The sequence below is a fragment of the Corvus hawaiiensis genome, chromosome 6 (assembly GCF_020740725.1).
Source record: "Corvus hawaiiensis isolate bCorHaw1 chromosome 6, bCorHaw1.pri.cur, whole genome shotgun sequence".
In the NCBI taxonomy this organism is placed as follows: Eukaryota; Metazoa; Chordata; class Aves; order Passeriformes; family Corvidae; genus Corvus; species Corvus hawaiiensis.
In genome coordinates this window covers 54,581,329-54,599,119 of record NC_063218.1, presented here as the reverse complement: position 1 = coordinate 54,599,119, position 17,791 = coordinate 54,581,329, and the positions used below count along the sequence as shown (strand labels likewise).

The window sequence follows — 17,791 nt, the reverse complement described above, 5'->3', positions numbered from 1 at the left end:
GCCCTCCTCATGCCAGCAGAAGAAGTGGATGCCATGGATAGGTTACAGGCTAGTCACTAGCACTGCACTTACCTTTTCCTTGTTATCCATGGTGATGGCAATCTGCATCCTCCTTCCCCTTCGGAAAGCCACCAAGTGATCCGTCTCCTCCTCACTCAGGTCCGGCACTCGGCCTGAGCCAGGGAAGCTCTCGGCGCGTTTCTCGCTGACGATCCTCTTGCCCTGGAAGGGAAAGGCTGAGTTAAGGACACCTCCATTAGCCCTCCTAGAGAGTAACCATCCCAAACTACAAAGGATTTTGGGCTGTCAGAACAGAAAATGAGCCAAACAGTCCGTCCCGTTGGCTTATAAAGCTGCCACCCCACATTAAGGGATCTGTGATATTACAGAGGTGTGTTTAGCTGAGCACAACGTGGGCATGGTGGGATTTACCCTGCTCAGATGATCTGCAGCATCAACACTGAGGGATGGTTTTATTTTAAGCTTGCATCTGTATCTTTGAAACAAACGTGAGGTTTTCCCCTCCCCACACAACATGTCCCAGTAAAATGTGAGGCTACCTTGGAGCATAAGCCTAGAAGGCAGAAGAGAAAGGGAACAGTGGGGTTCTTTCTCTCCAACCTTGCCCACATAGCAGTTACTCCCCTGAAGTGTATTAGCACTTGATAATTCATCACTTCATAGTCATTTTGTGCTAGTATTTCTGGAATTATTTATTCAGCAGTGGAATACTTTAGAAAACTGATGTATAAACTCCTTAAGCAAGAGCAGTTTACCCCTGTCAGATATTATTTCCAGCTGTCTGTATCAGTGTCATGATTTCACTACATGGATTTACATCTGGTTCTTATTTTGTTAATGATCTTTGTTCCTGGCTGATGTCCTGCCAGTGCCCTCAGCCATCAATTCCACAAAATGAGCACATCTTTTGTACAAAAGGACATACTTTTCCTCATTTAAAAGTATCATCTTTCAGGTCAGTCATGTGCCTTTTTATTTTTGCCTTACAAGGAAATGAGAGACTTAATAAGTCATCCTCATCGTTATCTCTGATCTTTTTCTTTTCTCTTCATCCATATGAAGTCTGCTCAACTTCACCAGGGATCAAGGAACCTCAGCAGCTTCTCTCTCTAAAGGATGGCGCATTTTACTCTGTTTTCTACCTTGGGCTTCCACATTTACTGGAGTCTTGATTTAAAAAGGCACTCAAAATCTCCAAGGAAAATTCAGTGAAACTTGGGATCTTTTTGTTGCTACGAAATTGTTTTCAAAAACAAAGAGCACACCCAGACCTCTGATTTGTAGAGAAGACTTGCAGTCAGGGCCTTTGCCATGACATGTGATACCAAGAAGCCTCACATTAGCCTCATCTTCCCTCAGCTCTGCCAGGAGTGCAGATGTTAGCATGGAGGGAGCCTTGCTGTGCACAGCCTCTGTCAGCATGACCTTTTTTACGGCTTCTCAGTCATCAAGCTTCCTAGCACATGATAAATGTTTTAGGAGACACTGGAGTATTTTCAGCAGCAGAACCTCAGTCTCTTGTTTATTCATCTTTCACATCTGTGTGATTTTGCTGTTTCAGCAGAGATAGTTCTTGAGTCAGCCTGATACAGGGGAGAGGAGTGGTCTCTGCTCTGCCTGTCCTGTCAGCCCCAGATGCACAGACACAGTGGGAACCTTGTTACACATTCCCTTGGGGATGGCCAGCTGTGCTTTTGGGTTCAGTAATCCTAGGCTGTACTGCTGAGGTTAGAGCCTGAACTGGAGACTGGCCTGGCTCTGCCTTACCCAGAGCACTGGTACGAGGTATTTGGCATTCTAGTTAATATAACTTTTTATTAAAAAAGTAAGCCCAGAGATGGTTTAGAAGGTAACAGCAAGCTATTAATCCACAAGTTGTACATCAAACATTTATTCATCTTAAGTCAATAGCTGTTCCCTAGAGCTCTTCAGTGTTTAAGTGTTGGTGGCTCATCCTTTAGACACTTAACAGGGTCACAGATATGTCTTGCCAGGGAAGTCTGGCACTGGGAGGATGTTTGAAGGTGACTTCATCACTTGCTGTCTGAGAAAGTTCCTCCTGAGACCCAACACAGAGAACCTTGTGCCCAAACACCTTGAGCACAACAGAAGCCTCAAAGAGCATCACTTGATTACAGGGAGGTGCACATTCCCTGGGCCACTGGATGTTAAAAGGCACAGTGTGAAGGCTGGTGTGTTGGCAAAGCCTTTAAACCCTGCATGTATTGAACAGATGGCAAGGAAGACTCAGAGGAAATACAGGAAACAGCTATTTAACAGAGCTGTGGTAGCTAGACACATCCAGGCTGGGAGACCACCAGATTTTCTGTATAATACCCTTTGCCCTCCCTCCCTTTACCACTCCTTCCCTCCTTTGTTCCCTCTGTCCCTCCCCATTCTGCTCTGGCTAAGCTGCCTCACCTGAAGGCACATTCTGCTCAACATGCTGACATATGTCTTCTTTCCTTGTTTCCTATTTTAACAGTCTGGGTGATCTCCCAGCCTGCTTGTCCCACATTTGGAAATCCTGGTCCTTGGTGTCCCAGCTCCCAGAGTGAGAGATGTCATATGAGGAGAGTGTCCGTGCAGAGCCAACAGAGACAGAGAGAGCAGAGTGATGTCACAGCCACAGTGCCTGGCAGAGTCACCTCCTCCCCTCCACAGGGCTTGTCCTGGGTCATTCCCTGCCTGACAGAGATCTGGGACTCTGGCACCAGCTCTTTAGCTTAGTCAGAGAGATGTGCCCATCTCATGTCTGAGGCATGCCTCAGATTGCACAGGCAGTGTTAAAAATACTCATCCAAGGAGTGCCAGGAAAAAGAACATGGGAACAAAGGAAATCCCTGGACTTCTGTCCAGTTTGTGCAACTTTCCAGCAGGCTTTCCTTTGGGGCATCTTGCTTGACTATGATTTGGGTTATTGAGAATTGGATGTGAGTGGTTTTCTGCACAGCCCAGCAGCTCTGGTGCTGGGACCTTGCAGTGGTCACAGGAAGGATGGTGGTGCCTCATTTAGTCACACCAGTGTCACCAAGCAAGTCCCTCTTTCCAGGCACAGCAACACAGTTTAACACCAGAGTGGCCCAGGAGGGCACTGATGTGACTGATCCCTCAGAAAGAGAACTGGCTACACATGGCTGGGTGGACAGTGCTGCTGAGGGGGTTAGCAAGGCCTGAGGGCTGACTCCTGGCAATCAGATACAGAGAGGGAAGCATGTGGCAGCTCTGAGGTTGTGCTGAAGAACTGTGAAATGAGAGGAAACAAACAGTAAGGGAACTATTCCCTTTGGATGTGGCATGCTGGGAGAAAGCTCAAGTGAGAGGCAGAACAGAAGCCCCTTTGTAAGTCAAGAGGCTGCAGAGTAAGAGGAATCCTCTTCCCTACTCACCTTTGCTTTGTTGTCCATGGTAACAGCCAGCTGCATCCTTTTCCCCATCCTGAATGTGAACATGTGATCTGCTTCCTCCTCCTCCTCGTCTTCCTCACTGCCAAGGCCGAACCCAGGGCTTGTAGGACAGGGGCTTCCCCATTTCTCACTCACCACCCTCTTGTCCTGGAAAATGAACCACTTCCATTAGCAAATCCAGGCCCTTGACTCGGGGATGTGATTCCCTTCCCCAAACACACCTGCACACAAGTGGGGAGGCAGCTACAGAACAGACAGCCCTTGCCCCCAGGAAGTTCTCTGTGCCCGGCACACTGCCGTGACATTCCTGGGGAACAAGGGACTTGTTGTCTGCTCAGCAGCAAAACCCACAAAGACAGCAGGGCTGAAAAATCCTTTGCACTTACAAATCTGACATTTCAGACTAAAATGCCAGAGTTATGGGAAAGAAATGTCATCCTCATCTCTTTCTGTAGCACTCTGAGTTAGCTTGGGAAAGCCTAAGTCCTGCTGGAGGTGGCCTTGGAAGCCAAGTGGATGGCTGAGGGCGGTGCTCACCATCGAGAGGGCTGGGCTATCTTGTCCATAGTGTTCAGTCTGGGTAATTGCATCTTTCAGGTCCTGTATGAGAGAAAAATGTGTGCAGCAGCGCACCCCGAGAGAGGCGAGGGCCGTGGCTGGGGTGGGAAGGGAGCAATGCACTGGCCTGGATCCAACAACCCGGAGTGCTGAAAGGAGGGTGGGCTGGCTCAGCAGGCTGCGCATGAGCTCTGGCAGAGGAGTTCACCAAGGGGTTAAGGCACGACTGGCTTCCCAAGCCCCAAGCTGCCAGGATGGGTGGACAGGGCTTATCAGATTTGGTCCAGTAAGGAAGGAAGCCTGGGACTCACAGCCTTTGGCCCAGGGCCACTTGCTTTGCTCACTCCCAAAGCCTAAGGAGATGATACGTTTTCCCAGCCTATGGCATTCTCAGAGGCACTCCTGATGCCTCCAGTGACACACACACACGCACAGCTGATACCCTCTGCCTACATATTTGCAGTGATGCTGACACCTGGGACCTGTCCAGGGCCAAGTGTACCTATTCATACATCCAGTCATCTGCCTGTTATCTCTGTGTGCATGGGTAGAGGTGCCTGGGCATGGCTGGAAACATATGTGCAGCACCTAAAATCACTCTGTTCACACACCTCTGCAGAGTTTACCCACACTTTTCAGGGCTTAGGAGCTATTTCCTGTGCCTCAAAGAACTTTGCTGTGGATGGTCTCTCTCAGAAATGTCACTTTGCTGCAGTAGGACTGGAGTGAGAGCTGGCTGTGGTGAAGGAGAGGCACCACTTACGTTGTGAGCTTTGGTGATGGTAATAGTGAGCCCATCCTGCTTAGGCCTCCTGGAGGTAACAGCCATTCCCTCCTGTTCTGCTCGCTTTTTGTCCTCTTCTATTTCCTGGAACATAGATATCAGTTTATCACAAGCCTGTACCTGGATGCTGTTCATTTTCCTGTTTATTTCTGCTAAATGGACCCCCCTCCACCGCTAAGAGGGAGGGGACCACTTGTGTCCCATTTATGGGATGCAGACAGAGGAAGGTGGCAGTGGGAGAGGAGATGCTGTAGCAGTGAGGCAAGTGTCAGTGTCTGTTCTCCAAAGCAACTCAAGAGCTGTAGTTAAAGGCTAAGCTAAAGGCTGAGCTAAAGGCAGAGGTCTGCCTACCTGCTCTGAGTGTTTCCAATACAAACATAGCATCTATATAAAAGTCATTCTGACTGTGCTGACAATCTTCTTTACACTGTGAGTTGAGGACCCCAAATCAGAGCTGGGGAAGGTAAGGACCTGCAGACTCACCTGGTACCTACGTATCAGTGCTTCATTCTTTTTCCGCAAAGCCAAGATTTTCTTATCAAGTTCAACATCTTTCTGCTCTTTCTTCCTTAACACGGCATCATCCACAGCAGCATCCTGGAAAGAGAAGGAGTAAAGCTCTTCTCAGTCATCATATCAACAGGATGAAACCTGCTCCTTCTGTCTGGACAGGGTGGGAAGTGAAAGAATCTTTCCCCACCACTTCTCCCTCACTTTCTCCTGACAGAATTGACCTTTCCTTTTCTTACAATTTTTGTTCAGCAATGAGGTAGTTTGAGCAAAGCGCTGCTGCCCCACTTTCATGGCTGTCAGTTGGCTCCAGAGTTAACACCCTGCTTATCTGCATGCAGTACATGACCCTCACCTTTGGGTGTTCTTGGGCACAGAGGAGGTGTGCTGGGCGTCAGACATCAGTGAGGGAAAGGCAGCAGAACCTGCTCATGGCACAGACCGCACCTCCTGCACCAGCCCATCTCTGCTGGCGTCCCCAGTGAGGGGTATCTGATCTAACAGCCCCTGCCAAGGGCTGCTCTGCCAGGACACAGGGACGCAGGCACACATCTGTGTCCAGGTGGCACAACAGGAACATTTAAACTGCCTCCACACATTCTCCTGCTGGACAATGGGATTTTTTCAAGATCTGTGGGAAAAGAAATGGCTTTTCCATTGCCATCCATCATCAGGTATGCGACAGGTGAGCAGATTGCCTGTGTAGGTGGATACACTTCCATGGGCATTTTGCAAGGCTGATTAAAGCCAAATTCAGTATTTATCTGAACAGAAGCTGTTCTGCGAGCACTAAATTGGCAGGTTTGCTGTTTACCGTGCGCTGGTAACATGGCTGCTGAGGGTGGGATCAAAGCGGTGCATGCCCTCAAACACACCCCTTTCATCTTCAGATTCTTTTGAAGGAGAACTGGCAGAGCTGCCAGCTTGAGAAAAATTTTAAAATTCCTGCAGAGGTTGTATTTGTGCTCTTCTCTTTTCAAAGCAAAAAATGGAAAAGGCCTGTCAGGCTGTTCTCCCTCTGCCCATTTGTCAGCATTTTGTCTACGCTGCAAGAAGGCTAGTGCCGGGGGGAGGGGGTCTTTCCATTTCCAGCTGGAAACAAGTCACTGAAAGGAAAGTTTGCTGCGGTTCAGCGCTTCTCCTCCCCTTTACTAATGAAGCCATTAAGGTGTTTCTCTCTGCACAACCTGTTTCAGCAAATGCTGGGAGCTGTGAGCGAGAGGTGGTCGCTCGCCTGCACACCCGGGCCCCGCAGCGTGCGGAGCCCACGCTCAGCTCCCAGGGGCTCACCCATTGTACACTTCAGCCCAGTCAGCGTTTGCTCGTCAGCTGCCTCCCCGAGCCAGCCAATAACAGGGGGCCGTGCCCTCTCCTCCGCTTCTGGAACGAACCTGCTGCCCCAGCCCGTGACGAAGCTGATGCTCAGGGTGAAAAGTGGCTCCACCGTGCCCTCCCCAGAGTAAAGCTCTTCCGGGGAGCCAAGGTGCCCGTATGTCACCGCGACAGAGAGTTATAAATGGCTTTGGCAGAACAAACGTGAGATGGCTTTGAATCAGCAATCAGCTGAACCCAAAGCCTCCCCAGCAGCAGGGCATAGCCACAGAATGAGAGGCCTCATTCTATGGCAAATTAAAATGTCACAAAAGGAGAAAATGGAAAGCTATCGGCTTCAGGCTTCAATTAAATGACGACATCCCGTTGTGTCACAGCCCCTATCCTAAGTGGCACACACACTGGCTACGCAGCTCCTTGGGGGCTGGAGGGACTCCTCGCTTCAGACTGTCTCTGCATGCAGTGTTTTCCCACACACTTCTATGATCGCCTGCTTCTACAGCGAGACCTCGGAGACAGCAGGGTTGGGAAACTGTGAAAGGCAAGAGGTGGGGGGAGGGAAAGGGGACAGGAGCGGCCCGTACTAACGCTCTTCTGCGTAAGCAAATGTATCCGCTCTTTTTAAGAAATATCATCCTCCTTGACAGCTGCAGCTGAAGCCCTCACCAGCACAGGCACCCATCCAGCACTGCCCGTGTTTCTGTTGGTTATCTGCCTCCCAGGAGGCACATTGTCTCGAGCCAGCCACCGCAACCTGCCCCAGCGAGGGATGCAAACCCCGGCACCCAAAATGCGTCCCCTCCCAGCACCCCTCCCCATGGTGCGGTACGGCTTGTTTGCTCCCTGTGCCTGCTGGCAGCCAGGCGAGGCAAGAAAACGACAAAGCGACAGCCACCGAAAGGCCACCCTGAAGGAAGCGAGTGCGAGTCCTTGCGTGGCCTTTTGGGGTGAGGGACCCCAGCGCCCGTGCCCCTCCCTGGCCCCGCGCAGGCAGCACTCACAGCTCGGTGCATGTTGGCCATCGGCGGCGGAGCCCGGCGGATTCCAGAGCAGAGCTAAAAGAGGAGAGCCATCAGACGGCCTTTCTCAGCACTGGTTGCACAGCATACAAGATCATGTTTTGATTACAAAAGCCTCGTCTGGGCTCCCAGCCAAGAGCACTGGCTGCCTAATATACCAAGCACAGACAGGGTTTGGAGTGCCTGTGTCCTCCTCTCCAATCTCACTCTCTTTTTAAAAGAAACACTCCCCCTTTTTTCCCCCTCCTGACTCCTTTTAACTTCCTGATGCCACAAGCCCTCGTTCAAAGTGGGAAAAGCCGGTTGAATAATGACGGATGGATCAGGCAAACAGCTTGGCTTCGCTGCGTGGCCATTCACAGGGTCGTGTTGTTTGTTATGCATGGCTGGCTCCACGCCTGGCGGGCCAGGAAATATCTGGGGTCCTGGATGTCTTCTGAGTGTGAGTGTGTGCAACAGCCTGCATGGGAAAACATGGGTCAGATTTGCCTTTTTCTGTTTAATTTCAGTATTCTCTGGGAATGATTTCCCCACTGTTAAAGTGGGCCTTTCTTTCAGGAAGGAGCAGAAGAGTGCTGTGGGGTGGGCATCACCAGCTGGCAGCAGGACTAGCAGGAAGCACACAGCCAAAGCAGAGGGACTTCTGTAAGTCCCTGTCTGAAAGCTGCCAAAACAACCCTCAGAAGAGTCACAAGTAGCACAGGGGCTTTGAGGGAACAGCATTCAGCTGCTGCATCTTGGGTTTGCCATATGAACCCTTACCTCACCATAGAATATCCCGAGTTGGAAGGGACCCACAGGATCATCCAGCCCAGCTCCTGGCCCTGTCCAGACACCACAACAATCCCACCCTGTGCCTGAGAGTGTTGTTCAAACCATCCTTGAGCTCTGGCAGCATTGGGGCCATGACCATTCCCTGGGGAGCCTGTTCAGTGCCTGACCACCCTCCAGGGGATTCTTTTCCTGATATCCAGCCTAACCCTCCCCTGACACAGCTCCAGCTATTCCCTCAGCTCCTGTGCCTGGTCACAGAGAGTAAAGTTCAGAGCTGCCCCTCTGCTGTCCCTTGTGAGGAAGCTGCAGACCCCAATGAGTCTCCCCTCTGTCTCCTCCAGGCTGAACAAACCTCAGCCACGTGTCCTGGCCATGTGCTACAACCTCCCTCAACACAAACTGGCTGCCCTCTCCCTCTGTCCTGAAGGACACAGATCAAGTGTGAGGCAAACAGGAGATGGAAGCACACCAGGGAATGGTTTTTTGCCCAAGGACTGATGCACACCCCAACTTTAATGTGGGCCCTGCTGTGTTCATATGTTTAAAAAACCAAGCTGTCTCACTGCTGCCACTGTCCCCCTCTAAGAACTCCTCACAAAATCCGAGAAGTCTGACCCGAAACCCAGAGTGGTTTATGGGAAACTTGCCAAAGACTTTGCAGAACTCAGAATCTGGTCCCTTCTCTGTGCAGACTTGGGCTGTTGTACATCACAGCTAAGGCACTGAGGAGCTGGAAGCACAGTTTAGTAAAAAGCTCTTGGAGGGACAGACTGACCCATATTAATTAGTAGCTACTCAGTGACGAAAGGAAATTGAAACCATTTCCAAGGCAGTGCCTCTGGATTCAGGCTTGATGAAGGAAAGGAAGACTCTGCTGTGGGTAGAAAATTGAGCAAAAGACACAAGAGCTTTGCTTGAGCCCAAGCGCTTGTTAAGAGGTTTGTGGTGGACACAGCTGTGCAGGAGATGCAGAGTCATGTGGAGCTTTATCTTGCCCAGGGAACACAGGGGAACTGTGGGGTGGCGCTGCCTTGGTTTTCCAAGCTGGCACAGTCTCTTGTGAGGGTGGAGTGATATCCCATTTTTGGCTGGGTTAGTGGCCACAGGGACAAGGTCAGCCCAGGGATTGGGTTGAGTCAGGGAATCACTGTTCATGGAAACACTTTGTCCAGCACTGGTGCATTATCCTGTTCGTGTGGTGGTCATGTCTCTGGCCTCAAGGAGACTGCACAATGTGCTAATGCCAAGGTTCAGGTTAAAACAGAGACCATTATCCCAAACTCCAAGGCCAGGTTCTGTGTGCAGTGCAGGCTGAACACCATGTGCAGCTGGGTCCATTGTGCTGCCCATGTCACGCTCAAATTGTCAAGGCTTAAGCCAAGTGCTCACAAGGAGTTTCTCCAGACTTCTCCAGACCTTGCAGCCATGACATCCTATGTCCCTGCCATTCCTGGCAGTGTGGCCAAGCTCTTCCAGCAATAAGCAGTGCCATGAACAGGGGTGAAGATCCCTAAAATACCTTTGCCTTTTCCTGATGCCCCTGGAGAGCTACACTTCCCTCCAGGGCAGTGTCGGCTGCTCCTGACCTCAATACAAAGAGCTGACACGTCTCAGCTGTCCTTTACCATGTCTGAGTGGCACAAATGACAAGCACCTACTTCTGCATCATCATCTGAGATCAATGGGAATCCTCAGTGAACACTGCAGACACAGAAACCCTGGGGCAAAATGGCCCAGCCAAGGGAGCAGCATCTGCAGCTGCATTAGTGGGGCAAAACAGGCTGGTTTGGGGACCTGCTTGTGCCCTTGGGACAGTCACAGGAGAAAACAGAACCCTATAAATATGCCAAAATTTATGGGGTTATGAATATGCACTTACATTTGATTATTCCCAGCACTGTGGCCAGGACAATCCCAAGACTGGCACTGCCTTCCCATGAGCCTACATCAGGCTATGGCCAATCCTTCCGGACCATCACCTGGCACCAGGGATCCCAATACCCAGAATTCTGCTTTTGGGAAGGAGAGGAGCCAGAGCAGGTCCCTAGTCTCCTGCTCTAGTGAGCAGGGTGTGCTGGATGCGTGCCATTTTGGGAGTCCTGCAGGACTTCAGGACACACTGAATCCTGTTGACAGGAACACCCCCACTTGGGTGGCTGCAGGACACCAATCCTGCTCTCTCCAGCCGTTGGTGGCAGCGATTTCCCACATGCACTAGCCTGACAGAGTACTTCAGGCAGCGAGTGTATCCTGCATCCATGTGCAACAGGAAGGACATCTGGAGAAACCAGCTTCATTACTCACTCAGCAATTTGTACCCCACCCCTGGAGTTAATCCCTTTATTCTTTAAAATCACAGAAGACCTTTCATAGGTGGGATGGCCTAATTCTGGGCTCTCTTGTGCTCTGGCTGGTCCCATCTCTGAAGCTGCTCAGCACAGTGGGCACATGGAGTGTACCCAGGTTGGCTCTGTGGTTTCTGCTTCAGGGATCTGTCAGCTCTTGCTAACCTCGGGCAGCCCCTGAAGGAGCCGTCCCCAGGGTGGACAGCAACTTTCTCCAGGAAAGCCTGGAAGCTGGAGGAATCAAGAGGATATAAAGGGGGTTTTGCTGCATTGCCCTGCTGTGGCTGCACAGCACAGGGGCTCAGCTGACTATCCTTAAGCACAGCCTCCAGCTGCCTACTTGGAGCCCTTGCTTTGCACTTGGGGCAAAGTTTGCGGGAGATTTTTCTGGGGCAAAGGAAGCAAAGCAGGGCAATGACCTCTCCATTTTGTGCTTGTGACAGTGAAATAGTCCTTTTCTCTAATCGTGTGCTGCAAGGCCTTTCATTTTTGGCACAAAGAACCATCTCTGACAGGAGTCTGCCATCTCCCTGCTCCAGGACAGCACTCAGCAGCTGGCACAAAGCTTTGCCCCATATTTTATCAGTAAGACTGTGTCTCTCTGCCTTACACAAAGACTGAAGGAAAGACTCTGATTCTTCAAAAAACGCAAACCTGTCTGCCCCGAGAAGCATTCCTGGCATCCCTTCATCAGCCCTTCCACCAGCAGGAAGTGCTTTGGTGTGAAACCCTCCCTCCTTTTCTTTTTGCACTCCGTGAAACTCCTCCAGAGCACTCAGTACCATGCTGCCACTTTTCCCAGTTGCACTTCACCCAGCCTTATTCTGGCTCCTCTCCATTTTTTGCATGACCGCTACCGAGTCAACAGATGGCACTCGGGAACTGCTGGGAGGATCTGGGAGGCAGCTGCCAAAAGCCCACTGAAGGAGCTGAAGTCTGGCTGCTGTGGGAGGCTGTTTTTGTATCATGTGTCAGGACTGCAGATAAGACACAGGGACGAGTCTCAAAGCACGACTGTGTGCAGCGATGTGCTGCCCGAGGCTCCTGAGCTGAACTAGCAGTCCTTCTTCAGGCCTTAGACAGAGGGAGGGATGGGAACACAGTGTATCAAAGAAGAGTTCCCGGAGGCCTGGAGGCATCCTTCCTACCAAACTTCCCCACAATAAGCCGATTCCTCCTGCCTCCCTTGCCTCCCCCAGCTCCGGTCCTTCAAGCAACTGCATTGCAGGATAAAAAAGGGGTTGAGGTGTTTCCTCCGGCCAGGAGAAAGGTCAGCATATTCCCTCGACTGGGAGGAGGGACCAGGCAGAAACCTTAAACAGGCTTTAGCTGAAGAGACTCATGGGAATCAAAGGGCTGCTGAGACATTTGTTTTTAAGTGGATCAATATACAATTAAAATGAAAACTACCAAAGACAGTTAAAGGATGTAATGGCAGCTGGGTCCTGCTTAAAAGCAGTAAGGATCATAGCTGCCTGTTGGTACTTCCCACAAGGATACCAATAATGGCACAGCACAGAAACATCTCAGGATGTGCAGAGCAGCCCTCTTCCCGTTTGGAACAAGACAACCCCTCTTTTCCCTTTCCATGTGCATCATCCCAACCTGCAGGATCCTCAAGTCCTGTGGGTGAGTTCTGTGCATACCCATGTTTAATGCCACCTTGAAAAAAACCATGATCTTGTCAGCTCTGCCAATATTTTCTGCTCCTGAAAATTTGTCATTCCAGTGTAAGACCTCTGAAGTGGTCATAGGCTGAGCAAATGAAAAATGAATCTGTCCACTTAGTTTCTCCCACTTGCAGACGTGCTCAGCAGAGACAATAGAGGTTTGCTGACCCTGTTCGCTACCCAGCCTTCAGATGTAGGACACAGAACCCAGCCTTGGAAGGGTGTGAGACTGTGGAAAGTGGCCAGGACAGCCAGTCAGGCAGGTTTTTTCATCTTTTATGGAAATGCAGTCCTTGGGGAAAGCATGGAATGCTGCATACAGCAACTTGTTTGCCCTGTCATCAGCAGGGGCCCAGGGAGGTTCCCCATTCCAGCCCATGGCTTCAGCCCGGATCTAGGAGGACACAGACAGCCCAGTGGCCTGGGTTCACAAGCTGCACAGGAGCAGCCAGGAGCCAGCTTGCCCTTGACATGGTCACGTGCCCTTTGTGAACACCAAAAAGTTAAAATTATTCCACGTATGGCTGCTTTGAGGCTACACGAGTGGTAGCGACCCACTTTTGAGTCTGATGGAAGAAGAAACAAGTGGCAAATTTGGTGCCTCTCATCCCAGCCAAACTCCATTAAAGCCTAACAAACCATCTCATTTCCCTTTGCCAGCAGAACTCAAAAGCAAGCTCCAGAGACCAACCTTGGCTCCAGGGTCTGGACTGGACTGAAGACTCTCCATGGGCTCCAGCGGTGCCACTTCGCACAGATGCTGCATGGATTCGGACTGGGCTCAGCGGCAAGACTGGCTTTTCTTGTGCGGAAGGTCACAGTGTGCAGCTGATTGGGAGGACAAACACAGGAAGGACCAGCCTGCACAAGGCTCAGAGACACCTGGGAGGGGAGGAGATGAAAAGGGGAGCCAAAGTGGCAATTAAATATTAAAGGACCAGTTCAACAATAATTACTACTTGGGTGGAGGGAACGGGTGGAGGTGCATGTGATGCCTGGAAAATATATATATCTTTCCAACAACATTAGAGTGAATATAAAAGCAAACCTTTACTTGAAAGCTTTCAGGTACACAATATGGCAAAAATCACATGTGGTATAGTAATTCTACAATTTTTATAAGGTTAGTCAATTAGTATATTTATCATATACTGTCCAATTAAAAGGTTAGTTGGTTAGGTAATAATTCCTGGGGTCCCCAGTGGAAGTAGTCCAGAGCTTTCTTTTGCCCCACTTGTGTTATGTCTGGTCCAGATTCTGGTCAGAAAACAGAGCGTCCTTGTAGTTGGTTCTCTTCTTGGAAGGAGACTACACAATATTTAGGTTTATAAGGTTAGCTTATTGTTCCTAAATGTGGGGAAGAAAGATAGGAAAAACACTAGAAGCTACAGCCATGCTTTAGCAATCTACAAAGCTACAAATATATGAAAAATATAAAATGCTAAAAATCTTAGGCATCACATGAAGCACGTGCAGACTTGCTGGGGCTATGCCTGGCTGCTGAGTGCTTCATTCAAATGGCAGAAAGCTTCTGGAAGTGCAAATAATCCCTGCCCCAGCAGGATGGAAATCATCATTCAAGAGGGTGATACCTTTCTCTGGGCATCCATTTTGGGTCCCTGAGCGAGCTCCTGAGCCAGGTGATTCTCCCTTGGGAATGTAGATATTTTGCTGGCCCTTCTGACTTGATCTTGCAGCAGGGCTGAGATGTTGCTCAGGCCTGGGGACACTGTGTAGTCCAAACACATGGGATTAGGGTGGGCTACAATACAGGGTTTAGAACTGGGTTAGTAAAAAGGAAAAGTTCCATTTCCTTTCTCCCTAGAATATTTTGTTCCATTCAGTACCTTCAGAAGTAATTGATTAAAAACACTCTTCCTTTGCCCTGTTGTTATTGAAACCTTTTGATGAGAAAGGTTTGGAACACCTAAAAATGCCTTTTTTCTGGAAGCACCAGTTGAAATTCTTGGAGCATTTCTGAAGCTCAGTTACTAACCAAAAAAAAAGCAGAAACATTTAAACAATACGAAAAGTGGAACCTTTCCACTCCACTCATGTATCTGCTCTTGAGGCTAAAGAACTGGTTTTCATCCCCCCAAGGCTCTGATCCTCCTGAAATGAGCCATTTCGGCCGATTTCCTCTCCAAAATGTCAGCTGGGCCATCTCTGGATGACACTGACTCGCTGGCACTGGTGCCATTGGGACCTTGTTTAGGCTGTGAAGGTATTGTAACAGGCACAGTTAGTCAAGGTGTCGCATATCCCAGCACCTTCTCTGGCCTTCCGCAGGCTGAGAATTTATGTTCCAAATCCTCATAGGAAGAATATTTATGTGCAAGGGATGAATTACTCTGGGATATCTCAGGATGCTCAGAGGGAACTGGCTCGCTGTCAGTCACGCTGGGAAATGGTGTGAACATATGGGCAGCTTCAGAGCGAATGTGGCTGCGCTCCTAGCACACAGCACCGGGGAAAATGGGACAATATTGCTACAGTGAGACTTCCCCTGCCAAGACAAAGCTGAATTGGGTCTCCATGGGCCTCCTGCCCCTTCAAACACACTGCAAATTCAGCACATCTCTTATTTGCTTCAGTTTGCAATGTACCGGGGCCCAGAAACATAACTGCCATATGCCTGCAACCTTCTCAGACTTGGTCTTGGGTCAACAGCTATTCACAGGTTTCCAGAACTGCAGGAGCCTTGCAGAACCCTGAGAAAGAGAGAAGGGCCCTGCACGGATCTCTCTGTGCTGTGCTGCATGTGGGTCATGCTCCAGCACACACCCTGGGCAGAAATAACGACTGACAAAAACGGCCTGTGAGCCTGATTCCTGAGCCCGTTTCAACTTCATGCCTTAAACTGGTGCATACTGGTGAGGATGCTTCTTATTGACACAGACAAGTGCACAAATTTTGGAAGGTGATGGCTGCTCCAAGCCCATCCCAGTACAGAGTGGTCACAAATGGCACTGAACAAATAGGCACTAAATCTTATTCTTTTAGGGAGTTATACTTGTAAAAATTCAAAATTTTGTTGCACCTATGAACCAGAAAAAGGTCATCATGGGCCAGGAGCCGGAGGAAAAAGGTGGGCTCTGTGAAGTGCAAACATCTGCAGAGACACATGTCCTTCTGTGCACAATGAAATTGCTTATGCTGTGCTGCTGGGACAGCAGCAAATCAAACTGGCTGTGTAGAGGAGACCCAACATCCATCTGGGCCCTTCTCTTCAGGCACCCAGCAACAATGGCTTGGTGTAAAATGTAAACATTCATACTAACACCTCTGACTCAGGCCCTGGCACTCAAGCCATGACTAAAGCACTTTATGTCTCTAAATTAACCCCTCCTGAAGTTGCAGAGGGTGGGCAGCTACATTCACCTGTAAAATAAGCTCTGCACAGGGAAGTGACTGGGGCTCAGTTGGTTAATGCAGCACTGCCCCTGCCAGAGAGCTGTTCTCTGGCTAAGGAAGCAATTTCAGTGGCCGAGACAATGGGAGGTTTATGCAGCAGGAGCAGCCAGGACTGCTGCTGTACCCATGGAAATCTTCCAGCACAGGAGGTGTCTGGCACACTGTCACTGGCTTCAAGCAGCAGAAATACCCTGGCTCTTTCATTGCTCCAGTGAGCAGTGACAGACCAGGGTTCATAAGCTGGCTGCAGATCCACGAGCCGTTGCACATTGCCTGGAAACCAGCAGTCTGCTGCAATCCGAGGCAGCTGCGCAGTGATACCCAGCCTTGCTTTGGCCATGGTGACTTCAAGGGCTTGGGTGTCCATGAAACTCATGACATGGGTGGTTTTGCACTGTCCAAAACATCATAGTGGTGTCACCACTGCAAGCTGTCAGCTTTGAGCATGGTTTCCGTGAGATGCAAGGTAGCATTGCATGCAGAAAGAGAGGCAGGGATGCATCCCAATCCAGAGACTGATCTGGACCACTTGGCTTCCATCCTGCTGACTCACCCATCATGGTTTGCCAGGCACTGTGAAAGAAAGTTCCTCTGAATGAAGGATGGTCTCATCTTGATGGAATTGTCTTGTGGGAAGCATTTATGTTTCTAAAATAGTCTGGGAGCCCCATTAGCTTGTCCTTCCTGCTCACCCTTGGGTTGTTTCTCTAAGGAGAGGAAATACTGCGATCAGCACATGCCTCCCCTAGAATGACACTGAGATCTGCCCCACCAGTCTCAAACTGCCCAAGCACTCGGAGGTCACAGAGTGGCAATATTCCAAATGGCACAACGCATTAAGGAGAGCATCAGCTTCCGGCTGATGGAAGAGGCACTTTCTCCTCTGCTGCACTGCAGGGGCAAGAGCCAAGCAGGTTTTGAAGTAAGGGACAACTGGATTCCCAGAGTTTGGCCACCACAGCCGGTCCTTCCCAGCCCTGGCCATGCAGCGGCAGCCTCAGGAGGGACGCAGGTAGCCCTGCTGCCTGACTCAGGCAGTGCTTTGCAGCCAGCTGGGACCACAAGCCCTGCTGTAGTCCCTGGCTAAGGGCAATGAAAAATAATTAATCCATGTGTTGAATACCTTGCAGCAGTACAGAGGAGCTGCCAAGCTGTGGGAGTGAGGAAGCGTGATCACCCCCACTTCCCAGACAAGGAGTTCACACCTCGGGCTGAGCCAAACTAAAGCTGTAAGATGTGCCTGTCTGTCAGAAGCAGTGGGATGTTTGTAATCCAGCTGATTCCCACCATCCTTGCAGCTCCCATGGCTCTGTTATTATCATTACTGTTGCAAGAATTATTATTTTGCATTGGGAAGAATGAAAAGGAAGTATCACCCATGTCCTTGTCACCACATTAATGCCAGCCAATCTTTTCAGCAGATACTAGGTTTCAGTCTTTCCTGCTGGGCCACACAATACAAGCTGCTCTAGAGCTGCTCCTTGCAGTGGATCTGATCCTAGCAGGCAAGTGACATTTCTGTGGCTAAGGCTCAGAAGAGCAGGCTGGTCCCCCGTGGCCCAGCCCAGCAGGGAGCGCCATGCTGGGCCAGTGGTGCTGCCAGTAGCCTGTCCTCGAAACTCCCTCCTGCTGGATTTGGAGAGGTGTCAGTCTTCGGTGGGAGAGAGACACCCACCTTGGCATTAGGAAAAGCTTTTTGTTCTTTAAACTGCCTCAGGCATTTAAGTCATTAAGGCAGGAAGGACTTACTCTAAGCAGCTAGAGGATTAGTGGGAGTTATAGGATACTCTCTGCTCTAATACTCTCCCTTTTTGCTTCAGCTGCTCTGTATGTGTGAAGCAAAGAGGATGCCACCCTCATGAGAAAGAAGGTCACCGCCACTGTGAGGTCCACAGACATGGCCACAAGGAAGAAGGTCATAACCATCCCCACAGCCAGACAAAGGGTGATGACAAGG

At 50.1% G+C, this 17,791-nt stretch overlaps 1 protein-coding gene across 4 annotated transcripts in view; it reads right to left on the bottom strand.

Moving 5' to 3' along the window:
* Positions 1-17,791, bottom strand: part of CCDC9B (coiled-coil domain containing 9B) — a 38,868-nt gene that overhangs the window by 19,456 nt on the left and 1,621 nt on the right. Inside the window, exons 2-10 of one of the 4 annotated variants that reach the window (XM_048305832.1) lie at positions 16,388-16,539; positions 14,013-14,149; positions 13,112-13,728; positions 7,614-7,667; positions 5,254-5,367; positions 4,750-4,854; positions 3,966-4,028; positions 3,411-3,575; positions 73-222 (exon numbers count right to left, since the gene is read on the bottom strand). In XM_048305832.1, coding sequence (XP_048161789.1) covers positions 73-222; positions 3,411-3,575; positions 3,966-4,028; positions 4,750-4,854; positions 5,254-5,367; positions 7,614-7,667; positions 13,112-13,186 — 726 coding nt within the window. In that variant the 5' untranslated portion in view covers positions 13,187-13,728; positions 14,013-14,149; positions 16,388-16,539. Of the gene's footprint in view, positions 1-72; positions 223-3,410; positions 3,576-3,965; positions 4,029-4,749; positions 4,855-5,253; positions 5,368-7,613; positions 7,668-13,111; positions 13,729-14,012; positions 14,166-16,387; positions 16,540-17,791 lie in introns of those variants that run through there. The other 3 variants (XM_048305831.1, XM_048305833.1, XM_048305834.1) reach the window with 3 other exon arrangements.